Source organism: Rhyacophila brunnea, unplaced genomic scaffold (assembly GCF_057557595.1).
Source record: "Rhyacophila brunnea isolate RB1 unplaced genomic scaffold, BYU_Rbru_1.0 scaffold_22, whole genome shotgun sequence".
Lineage (NCBI taxonomy): Eukaryota > Metazoa > Arthropoda > Insecta > Trichoptera > Rhyacophilidae > Rhyacophila > Rhyacophila brunnea.
In genome coordinates, this window is record NW_028232882.1 from 11,739,778 (window position 1) to 11,766,062 (window position 26,285).

The window sequence follows — 26,285 nt, forward strand, 5'->3', positions numbered from 1 at the left end:
ATAACTCACATTTTTAAATTGTCATTTTTGAGTTAAATGCATTAATTTAAATAAAGAAAAATGGTTGGGTATCAAAAGTCATTTTAAACCACTAGAAAATCATTTACAAAGTTGATTGTTGGTGTCATAACTCACGTTTTTCAATGTTCTGTCACCAAGGCTTTTCTAACCATCTCTCATAGTGTGCTGTACTATGTCTGCAGCCTTATGGGTATTATATATTTTTAAAAAATGTAAATCGACTCACACATTCATTAAATGCGTTTCTTCTAATTACAAAAAACAGTGCTCTAGTGGTTTTTTGCGATTATCTCAAAACTCAATTTTTGGAATATGTGAGTTATGACTCTAGGCAACTCATATGTAAACGAAAAGTGTTATAGCACTCTAATGATTTCGGTACTAATTTCGGTACTATGATGGCAAACGGTTATAACTGCTGTTTACACAATTTTACAGGAGAGCAAAAACAAAGTTTTGAAATCAGTCTCGCAAGAGTTAGTTTATAGGATATTTTGAATTATTTTGAATCAAAATAAGTGGAATTAGCATCGCAACACAAACCACATATTTATAAAAAATGAATTCTTATTTATCTTGCATTTTAAGCAGATACCTATATCTTTGCCATATCAAACTTTTTCACATTTTGTCAGATGCAGATATCTTTTAATATTACTTAGTGACGAATAAAGTTAAAGCTCTAATATTTTACCACATCAAAGAATGAATAATTTGGAACACATTATGGAATAAAACTAAAAAAGTGAAGAAAAAAAAACAGCAGTTATAACCGTCTGCCATCACAGTACCGATTTATTGTCCCGCAGTCAATTGTCCGGATACAACGCGCCAGATGGTCACCTATGTTCATAAACTACAATAATAAGCTAATGTCCGTTACGCTCTAATTTCATAATATTATTCTCTTTATTAAGAAAATTCGGAAACGCAAACCAAAAAAAGTCTGACCGTGAAAGTTTTCGTATAAACAAAGTCGATTAGCAAATTGGGCGGGAAACAAAATGTCACGACCTTTTTTTTCTGCCCGTCTATTGGAATATTATTCTTCGACCTTTTTTCACTCTTGTTGATTTCGGAAGCTTGTATGTATTTTTTTACTGCCAAAAAATAATAATATTACATAACACTGATTGGGAAAGTAACTGATTATTATGTAGATTTATATTAGTTGATTGTAAACCTTTGATTGAAATATAATTGAAAAAGGTAGCATTTATATTCTTAGTACACTTATATTTTACAATAGACAGTTTCTTATCATCATCATCAGCCTGAATCTATCCACCGTTGAATGAAGGCCTCTCTAAGCTGATTCCACTTCTCTCGGTCCTGTGCATTGCGTTGCCACGTACTTCCGCAGAAGTTTATCATTTCATCGATCCAGCGGCCTCTAGGTCTACCCTGCGGACGTTTTGTACTTCTTGGATACGACTGGATAACTAAATTTGTCCCAAAGATTGTCTCTTCTTCGAGCTATGTATCCAGCCCATTTCCATTTGAGGTTTTTGCGAACTCTATTACATCGCAAACCCTTTTTTGTCTTCTTATCCACTCATTCATCTTTTTTCCCTATCGCGTTATGACCAGCATGCACCTCTCTATACCACGTTGTGCTACTCTAAGTATCTGGATTTCTCTTTTATTTAGGGGTCCATGTTTCACACGCATATGCAATCACGGGAAGCACACACTGGTTGAACACTGCGCTTTAGGCACAGTGGAAGGTAACTTTTGAAGACATTATTCAGGCGGCCAAAAGCACTCCAGCCAAGCTTTATTCTGCGAACAATTTCATCAAATATACATCCATCTATAGACACTTGTTGTCCTAGGTAGATGTAGCTTTTCACCTGTTCGAGCTGAGTGCCATTGATGAGGATCTCTTTTTGGCCCGTAAAGCAGTTGAACATGACTTTCGTCTTTGTTACATTTATTTTCAAACCTACTTTGTTGCTTACTTAAAGCGAGTTCCTGCATTCTGCTTTGGAGGTCTTCTGAGTGTTGCGAGAAAATTACTTTGTCATCGGCAAAGCGCAGATGACTCAGGTATTCTCCATTTATGGGGATCTCTTTGTCATTCCATTCAAGTTGCCTGAATAAGTCTTCAAGGGTAGCTGTAAATAGTTTAGGTGAGATTGTATCACCTTGTCGGACTCCTTTGCTGATAGGAAATCTGCGCGATGGTTTATGGAGATTGACAGATGCTGTTGCGCTACTGTATATATTATTGAAAATATTTATATAGCGCCTAGGGATTCCTTGTTTTCTGAGTGCGTCGAGTATTGAACATTTCTTTATCGAATCGAACGCCTTCTCATAGTTTATAAAACCCATGCATAGTGGCAGTTTGTATTCCTGGCACCGCTCTATGATTTCTCTGATGACTTGGATATGGTCCATAGTGCTGTATCCTCCTCTAAATCCGGCTTGTTCTCTCGATTGGTTCTCGTCTAGTACATTTTGCAGACGGTTTGAGAGAATTTTTGTGAAGTAGAGAATAGGGAGTAGACTTATTGGACGATAATTTGCTAGGTCTTCTCTGTCACCTTTTTTGTGAAGAATGACAATGCTGGTATTTTTCCATGCCTCTGGGAGATCTTCTTTGTGTATGCAGGCTGTGAACAATTGTGCAAGCACTTCATTTGCATCCTTTCCCGCTTTTTTGAGGATATCTATCGTTAGACCGTCTTCCCCCGGGGCTTTCCCACTTTTCATGTAATTTAAAGCATGGGTTACTTCCCAGGATGTGATTTCGGGAGTATGGTCTTCCGAATTTCCATTTCTCTGATGATCTAATGGCCATGAACATTTAAAATTATATAATTGTGTAATATATTTTCTGATTATTATGTGTCGATACTCGACAGCTCCATTATTAAATTAGATGTATTAAAAATCACCAATAATTCACTGTATAAGTACCCTTAATTTGAACTAAAACACAATTTGAAAAACGTTAATGTAGTGTTTCACACTGCCTTTAATCTTAGCGGTATTTAGGGGGCCCGCCAAATATCCTAGCCTGAGGGCCCGTTTCAAGATGTGGGGGCCATGGTGTAGGTGCACCGAGTGCAATAGACAAAAGACCGATAAACGAGAAATTAGGCTGTGTTGTGTTGAGCAGGTTTGTGTATAAGTTAAATGCAATAATACTTTTTTTTGTCCATTTTCAATTAATATTTTGAAACCTCAAAATTAAAAAACCAAAAATCGACGATAAACATTCGGCAAAAAGAACGACTACACCCACTACAGTCGGTGGTGGTGTAAATAAAAAAAAAACATTTTTTTTCAGTGGAATTCGGCAAAAATATTGTAGACCAAGCGGGTAGCACAGCCGATATTATTTGAGTAATGTTTTAGCATACTAGGCGCACATGTCCAGCATGGTCACTGTTAGTCACTTCCAATCCGCCAGTCGCTGATGACAGACACGCTCAACGGTTACCGCCACTATGCCTCCAATTTAATAAAAACTAGGCGAAACTGTACAAATATACAAATGTAAAAATAATATTTGAAGAAGAAAAAAAGCCTATGGGACTAATTTAAATTCCCCTCCTTGGGTTCCCCCCAATATTAAATCCTGAGTGCGCCACTGCATTCAAGCATCTACCTTTTTAGATATTAAAAATATTCAATGATCACCTCCATCAGTTCGTCTTGGATATGTTTATCTGTTTATCTTTAGGTCCATCGATTCATATATATTTTTTAAACTGTATGTATATTAAACACCTCAGATATATGGGGATAAACAACTCAATCTGAGTCAGCATGTTGATCGACGATATTAAATATTCATTTCCCGTAGAGTCCAATTATAGCAAACTCAATAAATAGTTGACTGCCAAACGTAATGCCAAGATCCCTTACAGATATGATATTCGCGAGAGAACTCTGCCATGCATCGAATACTGGAAAAACAATACTCGCGAGGCTTTGGTACATGATAAAACATTGCATTTATCAATATTGAAGTCCAGTTTGTTACGCCTGCCCCAATCTAATATATGATCTATATTACGTTGGACTTGACAACAATCTTCCAAGGTAACAGCTTCCATGAAGAGTTTCAAGTCATCAGCAAACAACAATAACATAGCATTTTTATTTACCGATGCTATGTCATTTATAAAAATCGTGAACAGCAATAGCCTCAAGTTTGAGCCCTGAGATACACCATAAAATGTTTCAAATGTCGGTAACTGATAAAGACTGTACTATACGTATTGTGGACGATTCTTAAAATAACTCTAGAATAACCTGAGAAATCGATCAGACAATCCAATTAGTTGGAGTTTTTCCATTAGAATATCGTGATCGACTCTGTCAAATGCTTTCGAGAAATCATTGTAAGAACAGTCAACCTCGCTGCCTCTATCTAGTGCTGATAACACGTAATCAGTAAATAATACCATCAGGTTTGTTTCCGTTGAACGGCCTGCTCTAAATCCATGCTGCTCATTCATTATAAATGACTCAATCTTGGAGAAATCATGCTGTGCATGATCATCTCAAGAACTTTTGCTGGTGCAGAGAGAACAGCTACCGGCCTACAGTTTTCCACAGATGACTCCGTACCACTCTTATGAATTGGAGTAACCGTCAACATCTTCTATGCTTCCGGAAAGATACCCATCTCTATTGTCAAGTTAAATAGGTATATATGAAAGTGGGCTCTTGACAAAGTCAATACAGACCTTTAAAAAAAATGTTGGGACATTATCCGGTCCCAAAGAGCGAGTAGGTATTCATAAGTTTTGTAATATCTAATCACGTCACCCTCATCAATTGGGAAGATGTCAACGGATTGGGCACCGCATGATCGTTTTCTTGACGTTGAGGAGACTATAACATTCCTAGTTACTACTGTAACATACTCTCTTGTCCGACTGCTTACGCTGCAAATAAAACTCGCTCCCCTATCCCTCGGAGCAACCACCAAATCACGACTTCATCATCCACAACACCATGACTCCCACAGTGATGACCCTCAGATATATATATATATATATAATATACCTACTAGGGAAAAATCTTTTTTGAACAAAATTCACTGAATTGAGTTATATCCAATTAAGATGAAATTAACTTGTAGTTTTTACATGAAATACGTCGGGCGCCGTATTAAAAAAGTATATTTTTTCAAGTAGGTATTATCTGAGGGTTTTAAAATTATGTACGTTCAATATTCAATAGAAGACAAATCTCAAATCTTGTTAATTATTCGTTGAATAAAAGAAATAGTTTATCAAACCATCAACTCGTACTTGATTGTATCGAGGATATTGAGGTGGCAATTAATTGAGTCCCCAGGTTCGAATCCTGGGTCTGGAAAATACACATAGACCTAATAGGTTGAACAAGTGGCTAACACCTATTTCTCGTAAAAATAAAAATCTGTTAATAAAAACCTCCACTCTGTGGAAGCCCATATGATCTTATTAGGATCGGACATCATGGTAAAAAACGTCAAACACAAGGTGTACGAAAGAAAATGAGAAAAATAATGAATCGAATCAACGCCTTTGAATTATTAAATAGTACACACTTACAGAAGTTCCCATAAAGTGGTTTAAAAATCAACATTCTCTAAGCCAGCGATTTCCAAACTGGGAGGCGCGGAGTGTTGCAAAGGGAGGCGCGAAAAGTTTAACACAATTAATGTAGCCACAGGTTTGCAGTTTGCAAATGCATAGTTTATAAAACGGCCGCTGGTTATAAACTACATGAAAAAACAGTCCTATAAAAGGTTGTTTGCAAACCTGTCTGAAAATATGGAGGCTAATTTTATAATATGTACCTCACTTCTATACTATTGTGAAGCGCGCTGGCTATCTCGTGAAAAAATGAAATAAAAGGGTCAAATCATAATGTTGAAATTTAAATTTCTTTAGAAACGATAATTTTGTTGTTAAACTTGTATATTTGGTTTAAATTTGAAAAAAAAATACAAAAAAAAAGTTCGCCATGTTTCCACTTCTAAATGATTTCTGCGCCAGATATATTGAAGCAAACAAAAATCTATTTACTGGGTTATTGGTTAGTTTGCTAATGCACTTTTCACATAATTTTATTAATAGTTAAATGTGTTGAAATTTGATGTGATACTTATATGATGATTGATATACTTACTTAAATAATAATTCCCGTGTATAATTTAGGAAACAGTATATTAGAGCACCACACTGTCCTTAACCTCAGCAATAGATAGGTGGGCCCGCCAAGATCCTGGCCTGGGGGCACGCTTCAGGATGTGGGGCCCATGATAGAATCCATTTGTCAATGAACGATGATGAATTTGGATTGACTACTATTGAAATTGATTGTACTAATAAACAAGCACATTCATCGCATGAAAAAAAAATATGTAATTTAAAAATGAATATAATATAAGTAGTATTTTTATATACCTATATATTTTTTCAATTTTGTATTAATTAGTACATTGTTGACTATTTAAAAATGTGTCTGTATTATTTAATGAAATAAAGGGGGAGAGGCGCCAAGATTAGATTTTTTTTAAAGGGAGGCATAGTAACATTAAGTTTGGTAACCACTGCTCTAAGCTCTCCTGAAAAGTGTTGATTTTAGATCTAGCACTTAGACTATAGATACATCTAGCATCTTTTTCTTTTTACACTGTTATGTTTAAACCAGTGTTGCCATCTTTTCAAACTGGAATTATAGTACAGAGCCTACAAAATTATAGTATTTGGGGAAAAATATGGTACGCGTTGTCATCTGTTGAAAATGTATTGGTTTTTTGTTTCTCAGAAGAAAAAAAAATGGTGTGTGTACTTATGTACGTGCGTTATAAGTTATACTTCTTTTGTGTAACAAAACAAAATAAGCCGTTACCTTGGATTACAGTGGTTACAGTGGATTAGGTTGATGAAAGCGTACGCGATTCATCTCTGTCTCATAATAGCACATGATAATTTATTGTAATTTAATTATTGCATTGGACCGAAACTCATCTTTGCCACACAGCGGTTATAATCGATTCAAAAGTGCCCATGATGAATAAATAAAAAATCAAATTTTAATATATTTTTTGAATTATTTACCAACTAAACATTCACAAAATTTATTTATTTATTGATATATAATTTTACTCATAAATAATACTTACACAAATATAGCCTAAAATCTTGATAGACAATCTTTACAATGAAAAATAAATAAACACTCCAATATAAATAAAATTTGATGAATATAAATTAACAGTGTAGAATGTAAGTCTCCAGAAATTTGTTTATAAACATATATATTTATTATAACACAATATTGGTAATGTTAACAACACGTGCTGTTTACTTGGTTGTATTGAACGACTAACTAAATGACACTATGTGCATGCGCATGTACCCCTGAGACCGAAATGAATATAATCATAATAATAAATTATGTGTTGCATCGGCGCGCGCAATTTTGTCACACTCCAAAAATACACTCTGATCTGTTTTCCTAAACTCGCCAAAAGAAGTATAACTTCAAAAATAACGAAGAATTTGAGAAACTCCGAGATCCCTTTTTATTTAGGTACTTACCTCTTCCGACCAAACATGCTTAACAAAGAATTCAAGAAATTTCATTTTAAACCAAAGTCAAGGGATTTTTCTACGTTTTTCGAGCATTTTTTTTCCCAAGTTCTCCAAATCTTCTTATATTGCGAAATTATAGTACTTTTCACCAATTTATCGAACGGAAATATCGAAATTTACTACGTACTTTTTACAAATTTTTCAGATATTCAAAATTATAGTATTTTGGCTGTACTCTACCTGTTTTATATCGAACATAGTACGCGGACCAAAATTATAGTACTAATACTATAATTATAGTACGGTTGGCAACACTGGCCGCAGGCGACTTTTTTACTATTAGAGCTTATACATTTACAATGTGTTTATCTCACTTAACTGGTTGACCTGCTACACAAAGCCCCTCCTAAGCCTGGGTATCCAGGCTGGAGCCCTGCCACCCCCCCTTTGTAGGAGCCATGATTAAGAGTAACGATAAAATAAAATTAAAAATATTAAAACTGTAAAATTGGGATTTCAATCACTAATATCATAATATATGACTCTGAAGAAGTTGAAGTTGACACTGATTAATGGCATATTTTACATTACACTCACATTGCATTTTAAGAAAGGCACATTTAAAAAGAAATTACAAAAAACAACCCCTTGCATGTAGAGTTAAATTATTGCAAAGCCTAAACATTTGGATAGTTTGCTTCCGTGATGAAATTTTCAAAGCTTCATTAGCTTAATTTTGTCATTAATAACTCCACAGGTAGCTGGGGCATTTCTTTTCCTTGATAAAACGAATCGCTAATATACTATTAATTTGGGTCAGTGACTTATAACACAGAAATGTTCATATAGGTACTACATTTTATATATCTATACGAAGATGTTGAAAAATTACCATTGTACAAGTATATTATAATTTAGCACAATTGCTAATATAGTAGGTACTTATGTCATATAATCTTGGTTGATATTATTTTTGAGTATTTGTTACGTCACATTCAGGGGCGGATCTACCTTAAGGGTTCATAGGGATCGTCCCCACATCCGTATCTTGTCAAAAATACACGTCAGATATTTTTATTATTGGACATAATATACATACTTCATTACATGATTAAATTAACTACTTATTTAATTATTTATTTTATCCATCTAGACCCGTCACAATTTTTGATATATACCTATTTATTATTATTATTATTATTATTATACAAATAAATAAAGCAATGATTGGTATTTAAAATAATCAATTAAAATAAATATGCTCTGGTATAATATGGTGACACATATGTACAAATTCAGAAAGCTATGGCGTGTATTTTTCGATGACCGGGGGATGACTCGGTCCCATCCCGTCGCCGCCATACAAATCTCGTTACACAAAGGATGCGAACGCATTAGCATTAGTATACGCATATTGAGGAGCGATTCAAATAACCCCTAGGTGAGAAAAAAAAGCTCGCTGCATGTCGTTCTTCTAAACCGATAATGGTAAGTATATACTAATTATTAATATTAATTAAGTTAATATTTTTAAATACGTTTTTTAGATGCCACTCAGATAATCATACTATTTATTCTGAAAAATTACTCATTTCCTATTAATAAAATATTATTGTTATAAGTAACTTGATACATAATGTATAATATGAGAAAGTAGGTAGGAGTGTATATTTAATAATTTTATTAATGACTAAACCCCACCTAGAAAATCGACGTGCCGGCACTGCATGGGTTTGTTTTAGAAAAGAAAGATTAAAATTTGACAATTCAAATTTATTTACATGTAATTATAGTAGAACAAACGAGATATTACATCGTAAACATATGGAAAAAAAAAAGTTTTAAATTGGATTTTAAAATGGACGCTTAACCAAGAGATGTCACGGAGACTTGAAGCTTTCGAAATATTGTGGCTGTATAGACGCATCCTCAAAATTTCTTGGACTGACCGGGTGACAAAAAATGTTGAAGTTTTCAATCGAATGGGAACGGACCGAGAATATTTGCGTAGTATCAAAACTAGGAAACTACAGTACTTCGGTCACATTATGAGAGGACAAACGTACAGTATTCCCCAACGTGTCATTCAATGAAAGATCAATGGTAAGCGTAGCAGAGGACGACGCCGCATTTCGTGGCTTAAGAACCTCCGTGATTGGTACGAGTGCAGGTCCAATGAACTGTTCCGGGTAGCAGACGACAAATTTTAAGATCGCCCTGATGGTGGCCGACCTCCGCTAGGGGATGGCACAATAATAAGAAGATGTTTTTTCTACATTCTTGGACGAACTTTTTATCCAGTGATTAATTATTATAAAACAGAAAATTGAGCTTATATGCGAAACCAATGCATTCATTTTAAATTATTTACTACTAAGAATCACGTAATACGTTGGAAATATCATTCAATCATGCTTTAAGTCTTGTTTTTTTTTCGAAAAGCAAACAAAGGCATGTAGTGAAATCTATACAAAGCATTTTCGAACACGCGAATACATTTTCAGTTGCATTTTAAAATACGAAGAATATAATTGAAGTTGATATTAAGAAATGAAAATTTAATGTTTTCATTATAAGGTGCAGCTAATTTTACTTCCAATGACATGAACAGAAATATATAGAAAAGTTATGGCTCAAATAGACTCTATGACGATCGGTTATATATATGACGAAAAACCCGTTTCTTATGTTGGTGTCCTGTGTCACAGAGTGTAAATACGATGTCATAGACTCATATATATGTCAAACGATCTATGATAGCCTTCTTCATTGTCATAGTTTTTTGGCTCAGTGTAAACACCTCGGTAATTTTGTGTGACACTCGTTCCTTGTCTGTGACGTCTATGTCAAACGTATTTATTATATTATATATTATTGTTTATGGGTAATAGATCGCGCGGGAAGTGTTTTCTCTGTCTTTTATTTCGAACGTCATCTTGACAGTAGACACCGGTACACGATAATTATTGTTATATAAACAATAATGAAATGGATAAAACTGATAAGAGTAAGTTCGCAAAATCGTGGTGGAATTGACGGATGAAGTTGTTATTAATATAATTAGAATCTTGGAAACTAGTCCACTATTGTGGGATTGCGCACAATCCGACTATGAAAATAGAGTTCAAATAAATGCTGCTTGGGTCGAAATAGTTCAGGATTTGGAACGCAATATTATTGCCAATCGCCGGCCGTTATTTTTTGCATTTTTACAAGAGGCTCATGGGCTCAACCTATCGAAATCTTCACACGACAAGCATAGGTACATGATAACTTCTTGTTATCTTATTAAATTATGGTAGCATCCATGGGTTTCCTACATTCGCCGGCATTATAATACGATGTGGACAAGAACAAAATAGGTAATAAGTATACTTAGGTAGTTTCAAATCTTACTACCTACAACCTAGCAAGCCTACTGACGTATTTCGGTTTTCATTTGACAGATTGACGTTCGCGAATACTCATAGCCTAATATATTTTTCGAAGACGTACCAACCACAATGTCTGTCAAACGCTATGTTGGTAGTATTCAGTGTTGCCATCTTTTCAAACTGGAATTATAGTACAGATCCTCCAAAATTATAGTATTTCGGGGGAAAATATAGTACAAAGAAACAAAAAAAAAAAATATTAAAAGAAGGTGCACTATAATATGGCATATCAATCATTCAAGGGAACGTCAATTTTGGTTGTAGAAAATACCCTTGTCTTGTGGCTATACTCTCATTTATTTTTGTATTCAAATATACGATATATTCTGACTAAAGATTAGCATTTTAATAACATTACCAATGGAATAAATAACATTTTGTGAAAGGTTTTTTTTAATATATTTTTTAAAAATAGTAATTATTTCGTTGTTTTGTTGCAGTTATGAAAAATGGTTTTTTTTTTAAATTTGGTTCAGTAGGATTTTTGTTATACAAATCGGATGATGGTAAAATAATATTTTTTGGTAACGGAAAGACAACTTTTCAAAAGTATACAACTTAATATAGTAATAATAAAGTGATTCATTATAAAAGCAAACGTCAAACTGACAGCATTGGTAAAGAAAGCATTAATTTCTTGTCCAGAGATAGAACCTAATGCCACGTTTACACGTGCATGGATTTACTGTTGACAATAAATATTATCGCGGCCATAACAAGACAATGTATGGGTAAACATGTATTATCCTGCAGTTGGCAAGATTGCATGCATGAATCAAAAAAAATTGGAAGCTTCTGAATTTTCATGTGACAGGATTTTTTCAACCTGCGCCTGCGCAGTATAACGATAGTGGCGAACCTGCCGGCAAAATAACGATCTACGATAGAATTTTCAGGTTGACCAATTTTCACTACCTGTCAAATAGTACGGAATATTACCATAAAATGACAACATCGCGTCTCGTTCACTCATAAAGAATGAATTGAAGAGACATTCAGCACTTTTACGTGTAAAATACTTACTATTGTTGCCAGTAAATCCATACCGTGTACAGGCGTTATTATAATAGTGATGTATTGTCTTAAATAAACATAATTACAATCGAACTAAATAGGTAATAATGTGAAGATGCTACTGACCCGATTTCTCTTCATCCATCTTAGGTGTGCTTCTGTCTGCTTGACCCTGTGAGTTCCCGGAGCAGGTTCTGCTGGGACGGAGCATCGTCTACCTCCAGCCACCCCCACTCCCGCCGCCGCCTCCTGCCACGCTGCTTTTCCTTGGGCACACTACAACACGAAAAAACAACACATATTAAGAGCGATGCTTATACCAGCAGAATACCAGCAGAGGCACCTAGCGGAAAAATACGAAGCTTGCAATTTGAGACATTTTTTTGATAATTTACAATTTCAACTGTATTAATTAATAAATATATACTTATCTGAAAACATTAAAAAGATTTTTTTTTTATTTTAAGTCAAAGAAACCTACAATTTAAGAAAAATGTTATAAAATGTGAATTTTGTTTACATCCCCATCTTATTATAACATATATTTTGTGGTCATATTTATTATTAAAATTTAATTTATTAAGTTTTCTATATTTCAACTAAGAGATTTTTGACTAATTCATAGTTTTATTATTTGTTATATTAATTTTAAAAAACATCGATTTTTATAAAAATATAAATGTGTATAACTTGAAATTCTTTTTATTTATATCAAATCGAGCTTCAATATTGTGAACATACCTAAATAAGATTTGAAATAAATAAAAATATCTCAAATTGCAAGCTTCGTATTTTTCCGCTAGGTGCCTCTTTAAAAAAGGTTCAGTAAAGGCTTCACCTTACTACACATACTAAATATTTCTGTTAATTTATATAAACACAGATGATACCTATCAACGTTTTTAATGTAAATAATAATTTAACGGTATATTTTACGTATATCGATAAATTAGGTATATGGGTCTGACGGTTATACCAAATAATATATTTTTTGCGGATAACGATTTTTATTCATTCTTCCAACGTGTTGTGTCATTGTTATGGGTTGAACAGATATAAAACAACGTGCAGTTTTTAAAGAAGCAAAATCGAATCTATGCTATGATATACGTATTTGAGAACTGTAAGCTATTTCGTATAACATATTTTCAATCAATAGTTCTACAATATATTAAAAATAAATAATTAAAGAACTGAGAATTAAACAAGTACAAGTAACATAAACAGTTGGACGCAGCTTCCTCTTCACTATATAAGAGTGGGTTGGTACATATTATGAACATGTACATATAAAAACATTAACTACTTTGTATGGAATGTTATAGAATTTGACATCTCAAATATACGAGTATTACAGTATTACGCCAAAATTAGAAAACATCTTAATACGACTTCTGACAAGACTTCTAGTATCCACTGAATTTGCGCCAATGTGCTTTACAAATTAAGTTACGGGCGTCCTATCGAAAAAATTAAACAGTTATTTTACATTTTGAATGCTTAGGAAATTACATTATTTTCGGCTATCGGCTTTTGTGTTTTAAATCAATTAAGTGCCTTAATTACTAACCAACGTCCGGATCTTCCTAAATTTTAGTTATAACGTACTTGTACTTCCTAATAGTTTACTATTATATAAGCAGTATATTCATCTAATTAAATTACTATCCGTTAACTCCTATAAATGGATAACATTGATATTGTTATTATAGCAGCGTAAGTAATTTGAATACTATTTCCTGATATACCTATATAATCACAAATACTAAATTTCAATATAAAAACTATATTAGTTTGTAGCTGTCAGTATGTTGGTGATCAAATATCTATTTTTAATGTATCAAATTATTCGACCGCAATAATATATTCCCAGCGAATCATATTCCAGTAAACAACTTTTATCTGTATCAGCAGATTGAATGGCGATATGAAATACGCTATCGCAATGGAAAATTAGTCGAATATCCATTCCCATAGTCTCTTATTATATTATGACTGTAATAATAAATAAAGTTCACAGCTACTCGAATTTAAACCGCTGACTCGTTCAAGATAATTATGTACTAGAATATAATGTTTATGTACTACTTTCGACTGTATAAATTACGATGAATGATTTATCAAAATGTCACTCGAAGATACATTTCCAGTCTGTTACCATCGCAGTCTCTATATCGTTTCGCCCAACATCTGATTGTAACGAGATGCTGACCTCGGATCCGTACCTATCATAAGCTTAGTATTGTAACATGAACTGCTGTAACATACTATTGTACCAACCATTACGCTGCTCGCTCCTGCATACATCTTCGACTTCATCATCATCATCCTCAACACCATAACCCACACATCGAACACTACAGTAGTGACACCAACAGTGGTGACCTCTCCATCATCAGAAATACAACACAACAAGTTGATAACAATACTTATTTACAGAATGCTACTAACAGTATTATGTGCAGTTTAGTATCGCATGTTATGTATCTTTGAAGTCACTTTACTTAACCGATTCACTTATATTTATTTAATCATAAGGTATTTAATATTTATTTATTCGGCAGAATTCATAATTGTTATTTGTGCAGTATTAAAATTCATTGACTATGTCAGTCTACCATGATCTACGCCGTAGAGCCGTAGAAGCCCGTATTACCAAGGATAAAACGTTTCCAAGTATTACTAATATAATAAAATTATGAAATTCAAATCACCATATAATTTACCCGCTAGTATACCTAAGATGGTAAAGTAGGGAACATCATTATGATTTGTGGGAAATTCAGTTTTGTTGAAACCGTACGCAAAGGACATTAAATGTTTCTGAACTAAGAGAAATCTTTCTTAATATCGGGTACGATTATGATTTTAGAATAATAAACCATGATTAAGTTAAGTATATTTTAAATGTAAAACATTGACAATCCAATTACACATTATATTGGTACACCATTACCAAAGACACATAGATTAAAAATCCAAAAAATATCCTTATTGATTATCCTTTTTGATTAAATTAGTAGAGCTTTCTTGTACCAAAGAATCTTTTGATTTTGTTAATTGATTGATGCATGACATGACGTGGTCCAATTATTCCAATTTTTGATTCTTAAAATAACAATGGTAAAAAACACTGAATTGAAAACAATGACATCAATATGTATACTAACGGCCATTTTTTAAATTCTAACAGAGATCATTAAATACTGACTAATTTATATATTAACAACCACCTGGATATATACATACTTACCATTCACTATAAATACTTGCTAATTTGTTGATAATACTTGATAAAAATACTGCCCTCAAAATTCCCGCCAGTCTTTATGAAATTTAATACATAGCCTAATAAAATTCGTAGAAAAAGAACGCAATTTATTTCACCCTATTATCTACAAAGGTTTACAATGCCGGGATTCAGTGAAATTTGTTGATCCTAAAAACCAAGATTAAAAATATTGGAATCTCTAAATTTCGGGATAAGTTTGTACTTGAACGTCGTGAAAAAGACATAATGTATAAAATAAGCAAGTGTTAAAAGAGCAAATAATTAACAAGAACGATTACATTATAAACAAAATAATAGTGTGTAGCCTAACACAAACTTTCTAGTTTTGTGGCACACTATAAATAAAATTTTGTGAGATAGGTGAACAAGCTAATCACCGTATAGTTTCTAAAATTTGGAAATTGAATTATCTACTGATACAGATTAAAGTATTTTATTAACGCACGAATAAAATATACACAATACACAAAAAACATCATTGTGACGGGTTCCTTAGAGAATTGCATTAATATTTTAGAATATTCTATATGGCACCCAGGACATAAAGGCGCACACTAATGATTCTGGAATAAAATAATTGATTGGTAGCAAAAATAACTAGAAATATAGGTATTAAATTATCAATGCAGAAATTTTGCTTGTTCTTATTGCCGGGATTCCGGGATTGAGAAAATACTAATCGCATTAATCCCGGAACAGCAATGCCTAGTAACTACGTAAGTATATAAACAATGATTTTTTTATACATTTATTTAGCATATTAGCCGATAATCAGCACATTTTCCTTACGAGGTAAACCACAGGTAATTCTTTCATCATTTACAATTTCCCAAACAACCGTTTTATGTAATTTGAAAGAAAAAAACACAAATAATGAGAAATAAAAAAAGCTTATCGGATCGCTTATAATGCCATCTTTGATGGTAGCGTGAGCACGGCGACCACTGAATTGGCCAGGGTTAGATTAAGGACTTTTTGCTCATTACTTTTTTAAAAAATAAATTCATTCAATATTCCTAATGTATCATAGAGAAGACTGTGTTATTATTAATATAAGCTAAGATACCTAATGTCTTCTATTATAAAAAAAGACCAAACATGTATGATCATAAAGGCAATGGCGTTAGCAATTAATCTAAGAAATCAATAACAGCAGGAAAATAGTCAATTTAATGAAATAACGTTTCCATATTAAAACAATGATTTTTTTCTTATTTTCCGAACAATTCCATTTATGCTCCGTGCGGCTTCGTCTTGGAATAAGGATGTGAGTCAATAAAATATGTTCATTAAAACACGTTTATAGTTCAATTTCAATTCAATTTTACATATTGTGGACATTACAAATTATAAGTTTAAGACGGTCACAACATGACATTTAGAAACAAAGAAATATTATTAAAACAGTATTATGTACATAACAAAAGAAATAGATCAGTATTAAGTTATTCTACAGTATAAATGTGTAAATACAAAAAAAATATATTAAGTATATAGGTACAAGGAAGTACACCAAATGAGTAGAGCAGACCCCATTTTAGGAATTTATAAAATAACGTCCACCTATACTCATCCTCACGTAGATGGAATATATCAACATCCGAAGCGATTTGGTTGAACAGAGTTATTGCCCTCCCAATTGGCATCACCAATAGCAGGTTAGTTCTGCTCCTCGGGAGAACAAACAACTAGTAAATAGTATCATGGAAGGCGGCCGTGCACAATGTGTGGCTGCATATACATTATAAGTAGGTAACTTGATTGTTGCGATAGATCTTTTTTCATAAAAATATAGTCGCAAAGTACCAACTACATCGCATGATAAATCCTTTAATAAAGCGGTTTTTAAATATGTAAAACTGTTTATACACTTTACTACAAAATAATCAATCGAATCAGAAAACATATGTATTTTTTGGCCCCCATCTTGATATTTCATGAGTCTCCAATTATAAGCACCATAAAAATATATGATGAAAATCAACCAAACCAGATGGTAAGTATACTCGTATATAGACAATTAAATTTTGACTTCCATCCTGGTATTCTGTGTACTTATAATAGCAAAATTTCAAGTTTAACTTAAAATTAGTATTTATCATGATAAGATACGTCATGTTCAAACTGAAAATCAAACGGAAGTTATGGATTTTTTTTTTATTCTCCTCCATTTTGAAAACTAACGGATTGTGGGTAAATTTGAAAGTGGTTCAATATATTAAAAACGATTTATTGGATATGTCTATTCATCATGTGAAAGTTCATACTTTTATACAAGTTCACATTCTTGTCGGTTTGCAGCTGGATTATGTAGGGGTTAAAAATCCAATAAAATCTCACCTTTAAAGATATAACTCGAATCAATATATTGTGAATAAGTTTACCTTGGTGTCGGGGTCACCATTACAGTGAAATGAATTTAATATCACATAATAATTTTGACATGCGGTTATATGACGTTCTAAGTAAAAGGTGATAGTGTTTAATAAATTGACTTGCTGTATCAGTTATATTGATATTGTTTCTTGCAGAATTTAATTTAATTTTAACTTGTAAATTTCACACGAAAAGCACTGCGCTTTTATTTGTCTTTCAAATGGAATTTAGAATTTAGGGTTTACACCGAATTAGTTTAGAAAGACACTGCAGATTCAAGAATGCCTCACGATTAATAAGAGAAGGAATGAACATACATAATTTTTGAAAACACTACTGAGAAAATATAATAAAACCAATAGAAAAAATCTTTTTGAAAAAAATGAAACACCTATCAGGAATGGAACCTGCATCTCTCGGGTTTCGCGCCCACGCACGTAGACCACTATGCTAAAGGTACCATACTTAATTACAACAAATTTTAACTAATGGTTCTTATAATACTCTCTGAAGCGTTTTTTTTTTTTTAAATTGAGCTACTATAGGCTATATATAAGGAATATTTACGGTGACAAAAATAGGAGTTTATTTTCGAACAGTACCATCTAGTTTTTTCATTTGTGACCTGTCGCTGTAGATCGATCTCTAAATCCAGCCCTTGTTAGAGAGTCTCTTGGTAATTTTCAGTTTGATTTCTTTGTAGGGCAAAGGGAACACTAAAAATGTGTATCGGCTAGGTCCTAAGCGATATTTTGCGTGCCTGCCGAACGTGTTGTGATAATATTTCAGAAATGCGCTGCGGTTCCAAGGACTGAGAGAGACTCAACGTTAATTAAGTGACCATTAGACAACTTTGCTAGATGAAGGTATCTTATAGCTTACCGACTAATGAAACAAAATACTGATGCAACCAATTTAATGACGATAGCGTAAAAGGGAAAATAATGTAAGATACAAATTTGTTACAAAATATGATATAGTACAGGGTTGGAGAACCTTTTTACGTACGCGTGCCAAAATTTACCAAATATTATCTTTCAACTGTCTTACGTGCCGAGAAGCATTGGAAAAAATATTTTTTAAGAATTCTATATAATAAATGATGATGTTCTAGATACCACTGACAGAACATAGCACACATATAACTTTATCGCTTTTTTCAATTACGCCATACATTTCGGTCCACCAATTTCGAAACTGTCTGTCAAAATTACTACAACTAGCTACAGCACGTTTTTGTTTCTTATTTGGTACAGCCATTTTTTGTTAGTATAAATGAAATTGTCTCTTAATGTATAAATTAGTTTGGTTCTTCACGCATAAATTGACACCAGAATTGTTACGATCAGATGAGTCATTTTTTCGCTACAGTTGTCTCAAGCCCAATGTAAATCGATAAAAAATAGAGGTTGGCGGCGCGGTATGCCCCGCCGCCTGATCACGTTAGTGCGATAATAATTTATGTTATGCATAAAGCCTAAGGAATGACCTATACAATTCGCACCGTGAGTGTAAAACCAAGGCATCTGCAAATTTTTCAATTATGAGATTAAATGCAAAACAACTGCAAAAGTCGTAAACTTGATAATGTAAAAGTGAAGTAACTGAAAGAACATGCAATAATAATGTAGATATAAACTAAATATTATGTTTTTTTTTAGAAACTCTATTTGTCCTAACAAAACGAAAACTTCAAACCCTAATATATCCAAAATATGTCTTTTGCACTTGCCTTGGTTTTACACTCACGGTGCGAATTATATATTTAAATTAAACTTAATGTTTATTCTTGAAGAGTATTTGCGTGTTATTTTTTATTCATTTCTGTCATTTCGATACCATATTTCAATAAGGAAATAACTCAAAAAACCTTGTTCCAAGATAATGGCGTTTGAATTATTTGCAGACATTCTCATTTTAATTTTAAAGCCTTGATTTTGAGGGAAAAGTATGTTTTTCTGTTTAGTTTAGTGGAATTCAGCAGTGCACAATGAAATTTAATTAGGAATTAACACAAAAATTCCAGTATATAACTGAATTAATGATTAATCTCTGAAAGGGGTTTTCGATTTTATGGCACATTGAATAATATGTTTTTGATTCCTTTTTTGCTGAGTTGTAAAGACAAGACCTTTCTACATCGAATGGCATTGTTGAAATTTTGAGTTGTTTCCTTATTGAAATGGGGTATCGATTTATTATTATTATATGTATTACCCCCCCCCCCCCATTCAAACGCATGCCATAGGTTCGCCACCACTGACAGCGTGATAATGTGGAGAGGTATTCGGTTTTATTCTCACATATGACCATTTCGATACAACTGTCGATTTTTAGTTTATTTTCAAATACAAAAATAGCGGTAATTATTAACAGATGTCGAAGGGGGGACATGCTCGTCGAAGGTCAAAATTGAGTTTTTATTGTATTTTCAAACCATGATCCTGGACACTCCTTAAACGTTGTAGATAATCTATTTATATAATTTTGAAGCCTTATTATCCTTTATAGTTATTTTAAACATTTGATGACTGCATGAAGTTTTTTTGTTACATAAAATAGTATTCTTTTAAACCTCTCGCTCTAATGTTTCAGAATATAGTCATATTTCGGTACATAACTGTGCAGTGGTGTTAAGATTTTTTACATTTATTAATTTTTAAACGCATTTATAAAACCATTAGTATAATTTATTACGAGATAATTTTTGTAAAATATTCACGATAAAAAAATATTTTGATAATCTCTGTGATCCCAAATTTGACAAGAATTAGGCATTTTATTATTCAAAAAATCGGCAATATTAACACATTTGAAGATGATTCTAAAGATACTTATTATAAGCTATGTCTTTGACCATTCAAGTGTGATAAATATCTTATGAATAATGATCGCTTTATAATAATTATTGACCTAAGAATAAGGTAGTGTTTTTTTGAAATACGCCATTTCTTTTGTCATTCCCTAGTGGTTAAGCTACAATATACGGCCGTAGCCATAAAATGACAAACTATAATTAAAGTAGGGAGTAAAATTATGTTAACGCGCGTGTTTGAACATGTACCTAACCGAATTTTTTTTTATTTTTTTTTAAACGGTACATGTTCAAACACGCGCGTCAATATCATTTTACTCCCTACTTCAATTATAGTTTGTCAATTTATGGCTACGGCCATATGTTGTAGCTTAACCACTGGGGAATGACAAAAGAAATGGCGTATTTCAAAAAAACACTACCTTATTCTTAGGTCAATAATTATTATAAAGCAATCATTATTCATAAGATGTTTATCACACTTGAATGGTCAACGACATAGTTTATAATAAATATCTTTAGAATCATCTTCAAATGTGTTGATATTGCCGATTTTTTGAATAATAAAATGCCTAATTCTTGTCAAATTTGGGATCACAGAGATTATCAATATAATTTTTTATCGTGAATATTTTACAAAAATTATCTCGTAATAAATTATGCTAATGGTTTTATAAATGCGTTTAAAAATTAATAAATGTAAAAAATCTTAACACCACTGCACAGTTATGTACCGAAATATGACTATATTCTAAAACATTAGAGCGAGAGGTTTAAAATAATACTATTTTATGTAACAAAAATACTTCATGCAGTCATCAAATGTTTAAAATAACTATAAAGGATAATAAGGCTTTAAAATTATATAAATAGATCATCTACAACGTTTAAGTAGTGTCCAGGATCATGGTTTGAAAATACAATAAAAACTCAATTTTGACCTTCGACGAGCATGTCCCCCCTTATGTATCCGGCTAACGCAAAATATGCTTTTCTCATGTACACTTTTATTGTTCGAATCTGATAATTCAAAACTAATAGCTTGGAAATCTATACATAGAACATGTAAATTATGCCATAGTTTAATAAAATTGCCACGGCTACACAGTAAGTGAACAATCAACCCCCATTTATGAATAAATCGTATCGATGATTGGTTTACATATAAAATTATCTGTAAGTATCGATTTTCAGCCAAATATGTGATTATAAAAGTACCCATTAATTTGATGAGATGAAATGTATTTTCATTTATACTATAACACCAATGACTTCTTAGCAGATCTTAGCAGATATGAGGTATATATATATATATATATATTGACCATGTCCGATCGTAATAGGATCATATGGGCCTCCACAAGGTAGAGGTTTGTATTAACAGATATTGTTTTTTACGAGAAATGGATGTCAGCCACTTGCTCAACCTATTAGGTCCATACCCTGACTCACACACAAATTGAAAAACAATATGTGTACTTGCCAGACCCAGGATTCGAACCTGAGACCCACGGCGTGCTAGTCCAACGCTTAAGCCGCGCGGCCACCGTGGGTGTCATAGGAGGTATATACGTTGATGAAAACCTTATATTATATGTTACGCCGAATGTGCGAAATTGACTATTACATGAAATGGGCAAAAGTTTGCCTATATCATGACAAATGCAAGCCCGTTGCCTTATTCATGGATTAGGCAAAATATCTGCCGAGTGTGTGAATTTGACAGTAATTTTTCTGCCTAGTTCATGCATTGGGCAAATTTGATAGTAGCGGTACGGTGGTGTTTTTTGCAACTAAACCAAATGTGTCAAATGCTCATGCATTGGTCAAAATAGATTGTCGCGCTCCGGTGGTGTTTTTTGCAACTAATCAAACTAACCAAATGTGTCAAATTTCATTGATTATATAAAAATATACCAATCAATAACTACAATGACGTTCATATCCATTTACTATGCCCAAAAAAATCTAGAACTATAATATGATAACGGAAGAATTTTATTAAAAGGTATTTTCGCGATTTGATTCGTGCTTGGGTATCAATCGTGCAATGGTCGATTGTTTGTTTGTGATTGTATGATTTGATAGTTTGTTGACACTTATTAGCTAACCTCAAAATGGACATTCAGTTGAATTCAGAATTACAAAACCTAACCTAACCTAATAATAAAAATATTATATTATGTCCAATTATAACTAATAAAACCATCCGTATTAATTTCCTTTTTCTACTGTCATGTTGACAGTTTAAGAATTCCATACCCTGGCGAATTCACGCACTCGGCAGATAATTTACCTGATTCATGAATAAGGCAACGGGCTTGACTATTACATGAATTAGGCAAAATTTTACCCATTTAATGTAATAGTCAATTTCGCACATTCGGCGTAACATATATACACCTACCCAGGTTACTTTAACTAATGATTAAATTAGCTGCAAATTATTTCGTAATGGAGATTCATTAAAGGAAACTCCACATTGATATCACCCGCATCTGCAAAAACCACAAAGATATAGACACAATTTTAGATTCACTCATTTAGTCAATTATTTAAATTACTATATTATATAAATACTTATATTGCCAAGATGAATCTTGATCTTTTTATGACTGGATCGAATCGTTTTATTAATTACTACATACACTGACAATTTCCAATACAACGCATTGTTGACTTGTACCAAAACTAAACCATTCACATTATAATACATATTATGTATCTCTAACTGTACTACCTACTAAGAAGTCAAATTCATCGAACTATCATTATTAAGAAAAAAAATAGATTAACAATCACAAAAAATATACGTACATTAACTCATTTAGTGCTAACACCGCGACTGGCGCGTTTGGAGTACTTGGCCGTTAGATATAATTAATGTGTTATTTAAATGTGATAATTAAAAGGTTAGCAGTGATTGTAAAACGTAAAAACAGACCGACAATGTCGGTATAAACACTTGTTTCAATGCAATAACAAACATAATATTATTTCTTATATTCTTATACATATTCAAATACTTTAAAACGTTATGGAATCGCTGTCAAGTAATATTTATAAGACTCTATTTCCTCTTCATTTAAAAATTAAGTAGAAGGGGATAAAAATGATCACAATAAAATTTGCAGATAAATTCCTATTACACAATTTTTAAATAAGAAAATGATAAATAAAAGTTCTGTTTTGTGATAAAATTATGTTATTTATTGGTTTATATTTAGATTATATTATATGTCGTATATATATATGTAGCTGGGTGTCCACAGTGTGTCGTAATAAATATATTACAGTTGAACAAGATTAATTGGTCAGTCGGCTGTCAGTTGAGTTCCGAATTAGTTTATTTATATGTAGACACATATCTAATTTGCGATGTATATTTGTACCTACTACGTTATATTATAATATATGAAACTGCAAAAAGGATTTTGTCATTCTGTACATCTCAATTAATTACATCGATGTACTTGCAGGGTCATAATAAAAATATCATTGATCAGTGTATCATACTTGCGTCATTGGGGTGCTATTTCAGGAATTTTGAAAATGTAACAATGAATTTCAGTCATACCTATTAATTGATATCCCCTTGACTGGATCCTGGGGGGAAATGCTTGGGAGCATTAATTTTGGGTTGACATTGTTATTTTTTAGTATAAAAAAAGAGAAAACATAAGGGTTGTTTTATATCTCCGCGCGGAGTTAGATTTATTAATTATTTTAAGGGCATTTGAACATAAGAAACAAATTGTCATTATTATGATTTTAGAGAAGTTAATAAGCCGATTACACAGAGGAATAATATAATCATGGGGTCTGCGACGAGAATTGTCTTTGATCCTTGCATGGCAGATAATGGCGTTATGTTACTGGAGGTTGATTAACTTTAGATCTATTATTATGCACTCTATTCATTTTGCTATTCCTTCACTATTTACGGTAACGTGTCGGTTTATAATGTTGTGGATCCCGGGGTCGAATACCGGATCTGGAAAATTCATATATTATTTTTTAATATGCGATTGGACCCAAAATATGAACCTACTAGGTTGGGAAAGATGCTAACATCCATTTCTCATAAAAAAATAATCTGTTAATACAAGTTCTACATTGTGGAGGCTCACAGTGACGTCCCTAGACAAAATGCCGCCCCTAGGCAGTGCCAAAATGCCGCCACATTTTTTTATACAGTATTTTTTATCATCCTTTCATGACTCCAATATCTAAGAATTGTGTTGTATGGATACATTACTAACAAGATATAAGGTATCTACCAATACTACTAAATCTAACTTAATTCCATCTCTGTTTCAATAGACAATATTGCGAGTCAACGGTTTCAGATAGGTACATTTAAAAAATACACCTGACAACTTCCATAACTGGCGAGTGACTGTGAAGAACGTGACGTCCAAGGACAATGGAAGTAAACTAGACATCGCGAACCCGACAAAAAAATAAAGTCCCGTTGAAAATTGTATAGTACTTATCTAATTAATAGATATATTTTGTTTCCAACCAGTGAGCTGATTTTTTTAATGGAAAGATATTTCCGTAAATGCTAAGTTTATTTAGCTTTCTATATATTATATACCTAATGATTCTCCTCGATTTGCCGCCCTTTGAGTAACTGCCGCCCCCAAGCGACGCTCAATCTGCCTACCCCCACGGGACGTCACTGGAGGCTCATGTTATGATCCTCCTAGGATTGAACATGGTAATGTAATAAATGTAATTGATGTTTAGTCGATTACATCCCGTACCATCATCATCATCATCAGGGGCGCGACAACCCGGTGTGGGTCCTAGCCTCCTCCAACAGCTCCCTCCACCTGTCCCTATCCAGTGTGGCCGCTTTCCAATTTGGTACCCCCAGAATACGGCAGTCACTGGCAGCTCCATCTAATCAGCGAATCTTTGGCCTCCCTCTTCTTCTACGTCCTATTGGATTGCTGGACATCACTCTCTTTGCCGGTTCATTGTCATTCATACGGTGCACATGACCTAGCCATCGCAGTCTCCCAATCTTAATTGATTGAACTGCGCTGCAATCTTCGTACAGTCCGTAGAGCTCAGCATTATATCTTCTCCTCCAATTGGTGCCATCCCTGATCGGTCCATATATACGGCGGAGAATTTTTCTTTTAAAGATGTTCAGGGCTCGTTCTTTTCGCAGAGTTAATGTCCAGGTTTCCGATGCGTAGGTGAGCACTGGCTTTACAAGTGTTTTGTAAAGAGTGCTTTTAGTTCGACGAGATAGTAAGCGGGACTTAAAATGTCTTAACAGACCAAAGTAGCATTTATTCGCAGACATGATTCTCTTGTTGATTTCTTCTGTAATATCATTATGTCGAGTTACAAGAGATCCAAGGTATATGAAACTGTCGACCGTATCAAACTTGTATGCACCAATATCTAACTTTGGTGCTACTTCTCGTGGTGTGACATAGACAGGCATGTATTTAGTTTTTGCCTCGTTTATTTGTAAACCCATTCTTTTGGCAGAGGCTTCTAGTGCTGTGAATGCCTTTTTCAGCGCCAATTCTGATATGGCAATGATGTCGATATCATCGGCATACGCCAGCAGCTGCACAGGCTTAGTAAATATCGTGCCGCTGCCACGGGCATCAATCTTTGCATCCCGTATCGCCTTTTCTAGCGCAATATTGAAAAGAAGGCATGCCAGAGCGTCACCTTGCCTTAGGCCATTCAGTGATACAAATGGCTCGGATATTTCCGCTTGAAGCTTTACATCCCGTACCATACTGAAGAAA

The 26,285-nt window shown here is 33.2% G+C and overlaps 2 protein-coding genes across 2 annotated transcripts in view; one reads left to right on the forward strand and one right to left on the reverse strand.

Moving 5' to 3' along the window:
• STUB1 (STIP1 homology and U-box containing protein 1) overlaps nt 1-12,453 on the forward strand; it is a 66,863-nt gene extending 54,410 nt beyond the window's left edge. Inside the window, exon 7 of the mRNA XM_085949979.1 lies at nt 12,173-12,453. Within this exon, the coding sequence (XP_085806105.1) occupies nt 12,173-12,409 (237 nt within the window). The 3' untranslated portion in view covers nt 12,410-12,453. The remainder of the gene's footprint in view (nt 1-12,172) is intronic.
• The window catches only part of LOC147070044 (uncharacterized), a 75,880-nt gene that overhangs the window by 13,939 nt on the left and 35,656 nt on the right, over nt 1-26,285 (reverse strand). The window contains exon 2 of the mRNA XM_085949981.1: nt 12,149-12,298. Coding sequence (XP_085806107.1) covers nt 12,149-12,163 — 15 coding nt within the window. The 5' untranslated portion in view covers nt 12,164-12,298. The remainder of the gene's footprint in view (nt 1-12,148; nt 12,299-26,285) is intronic.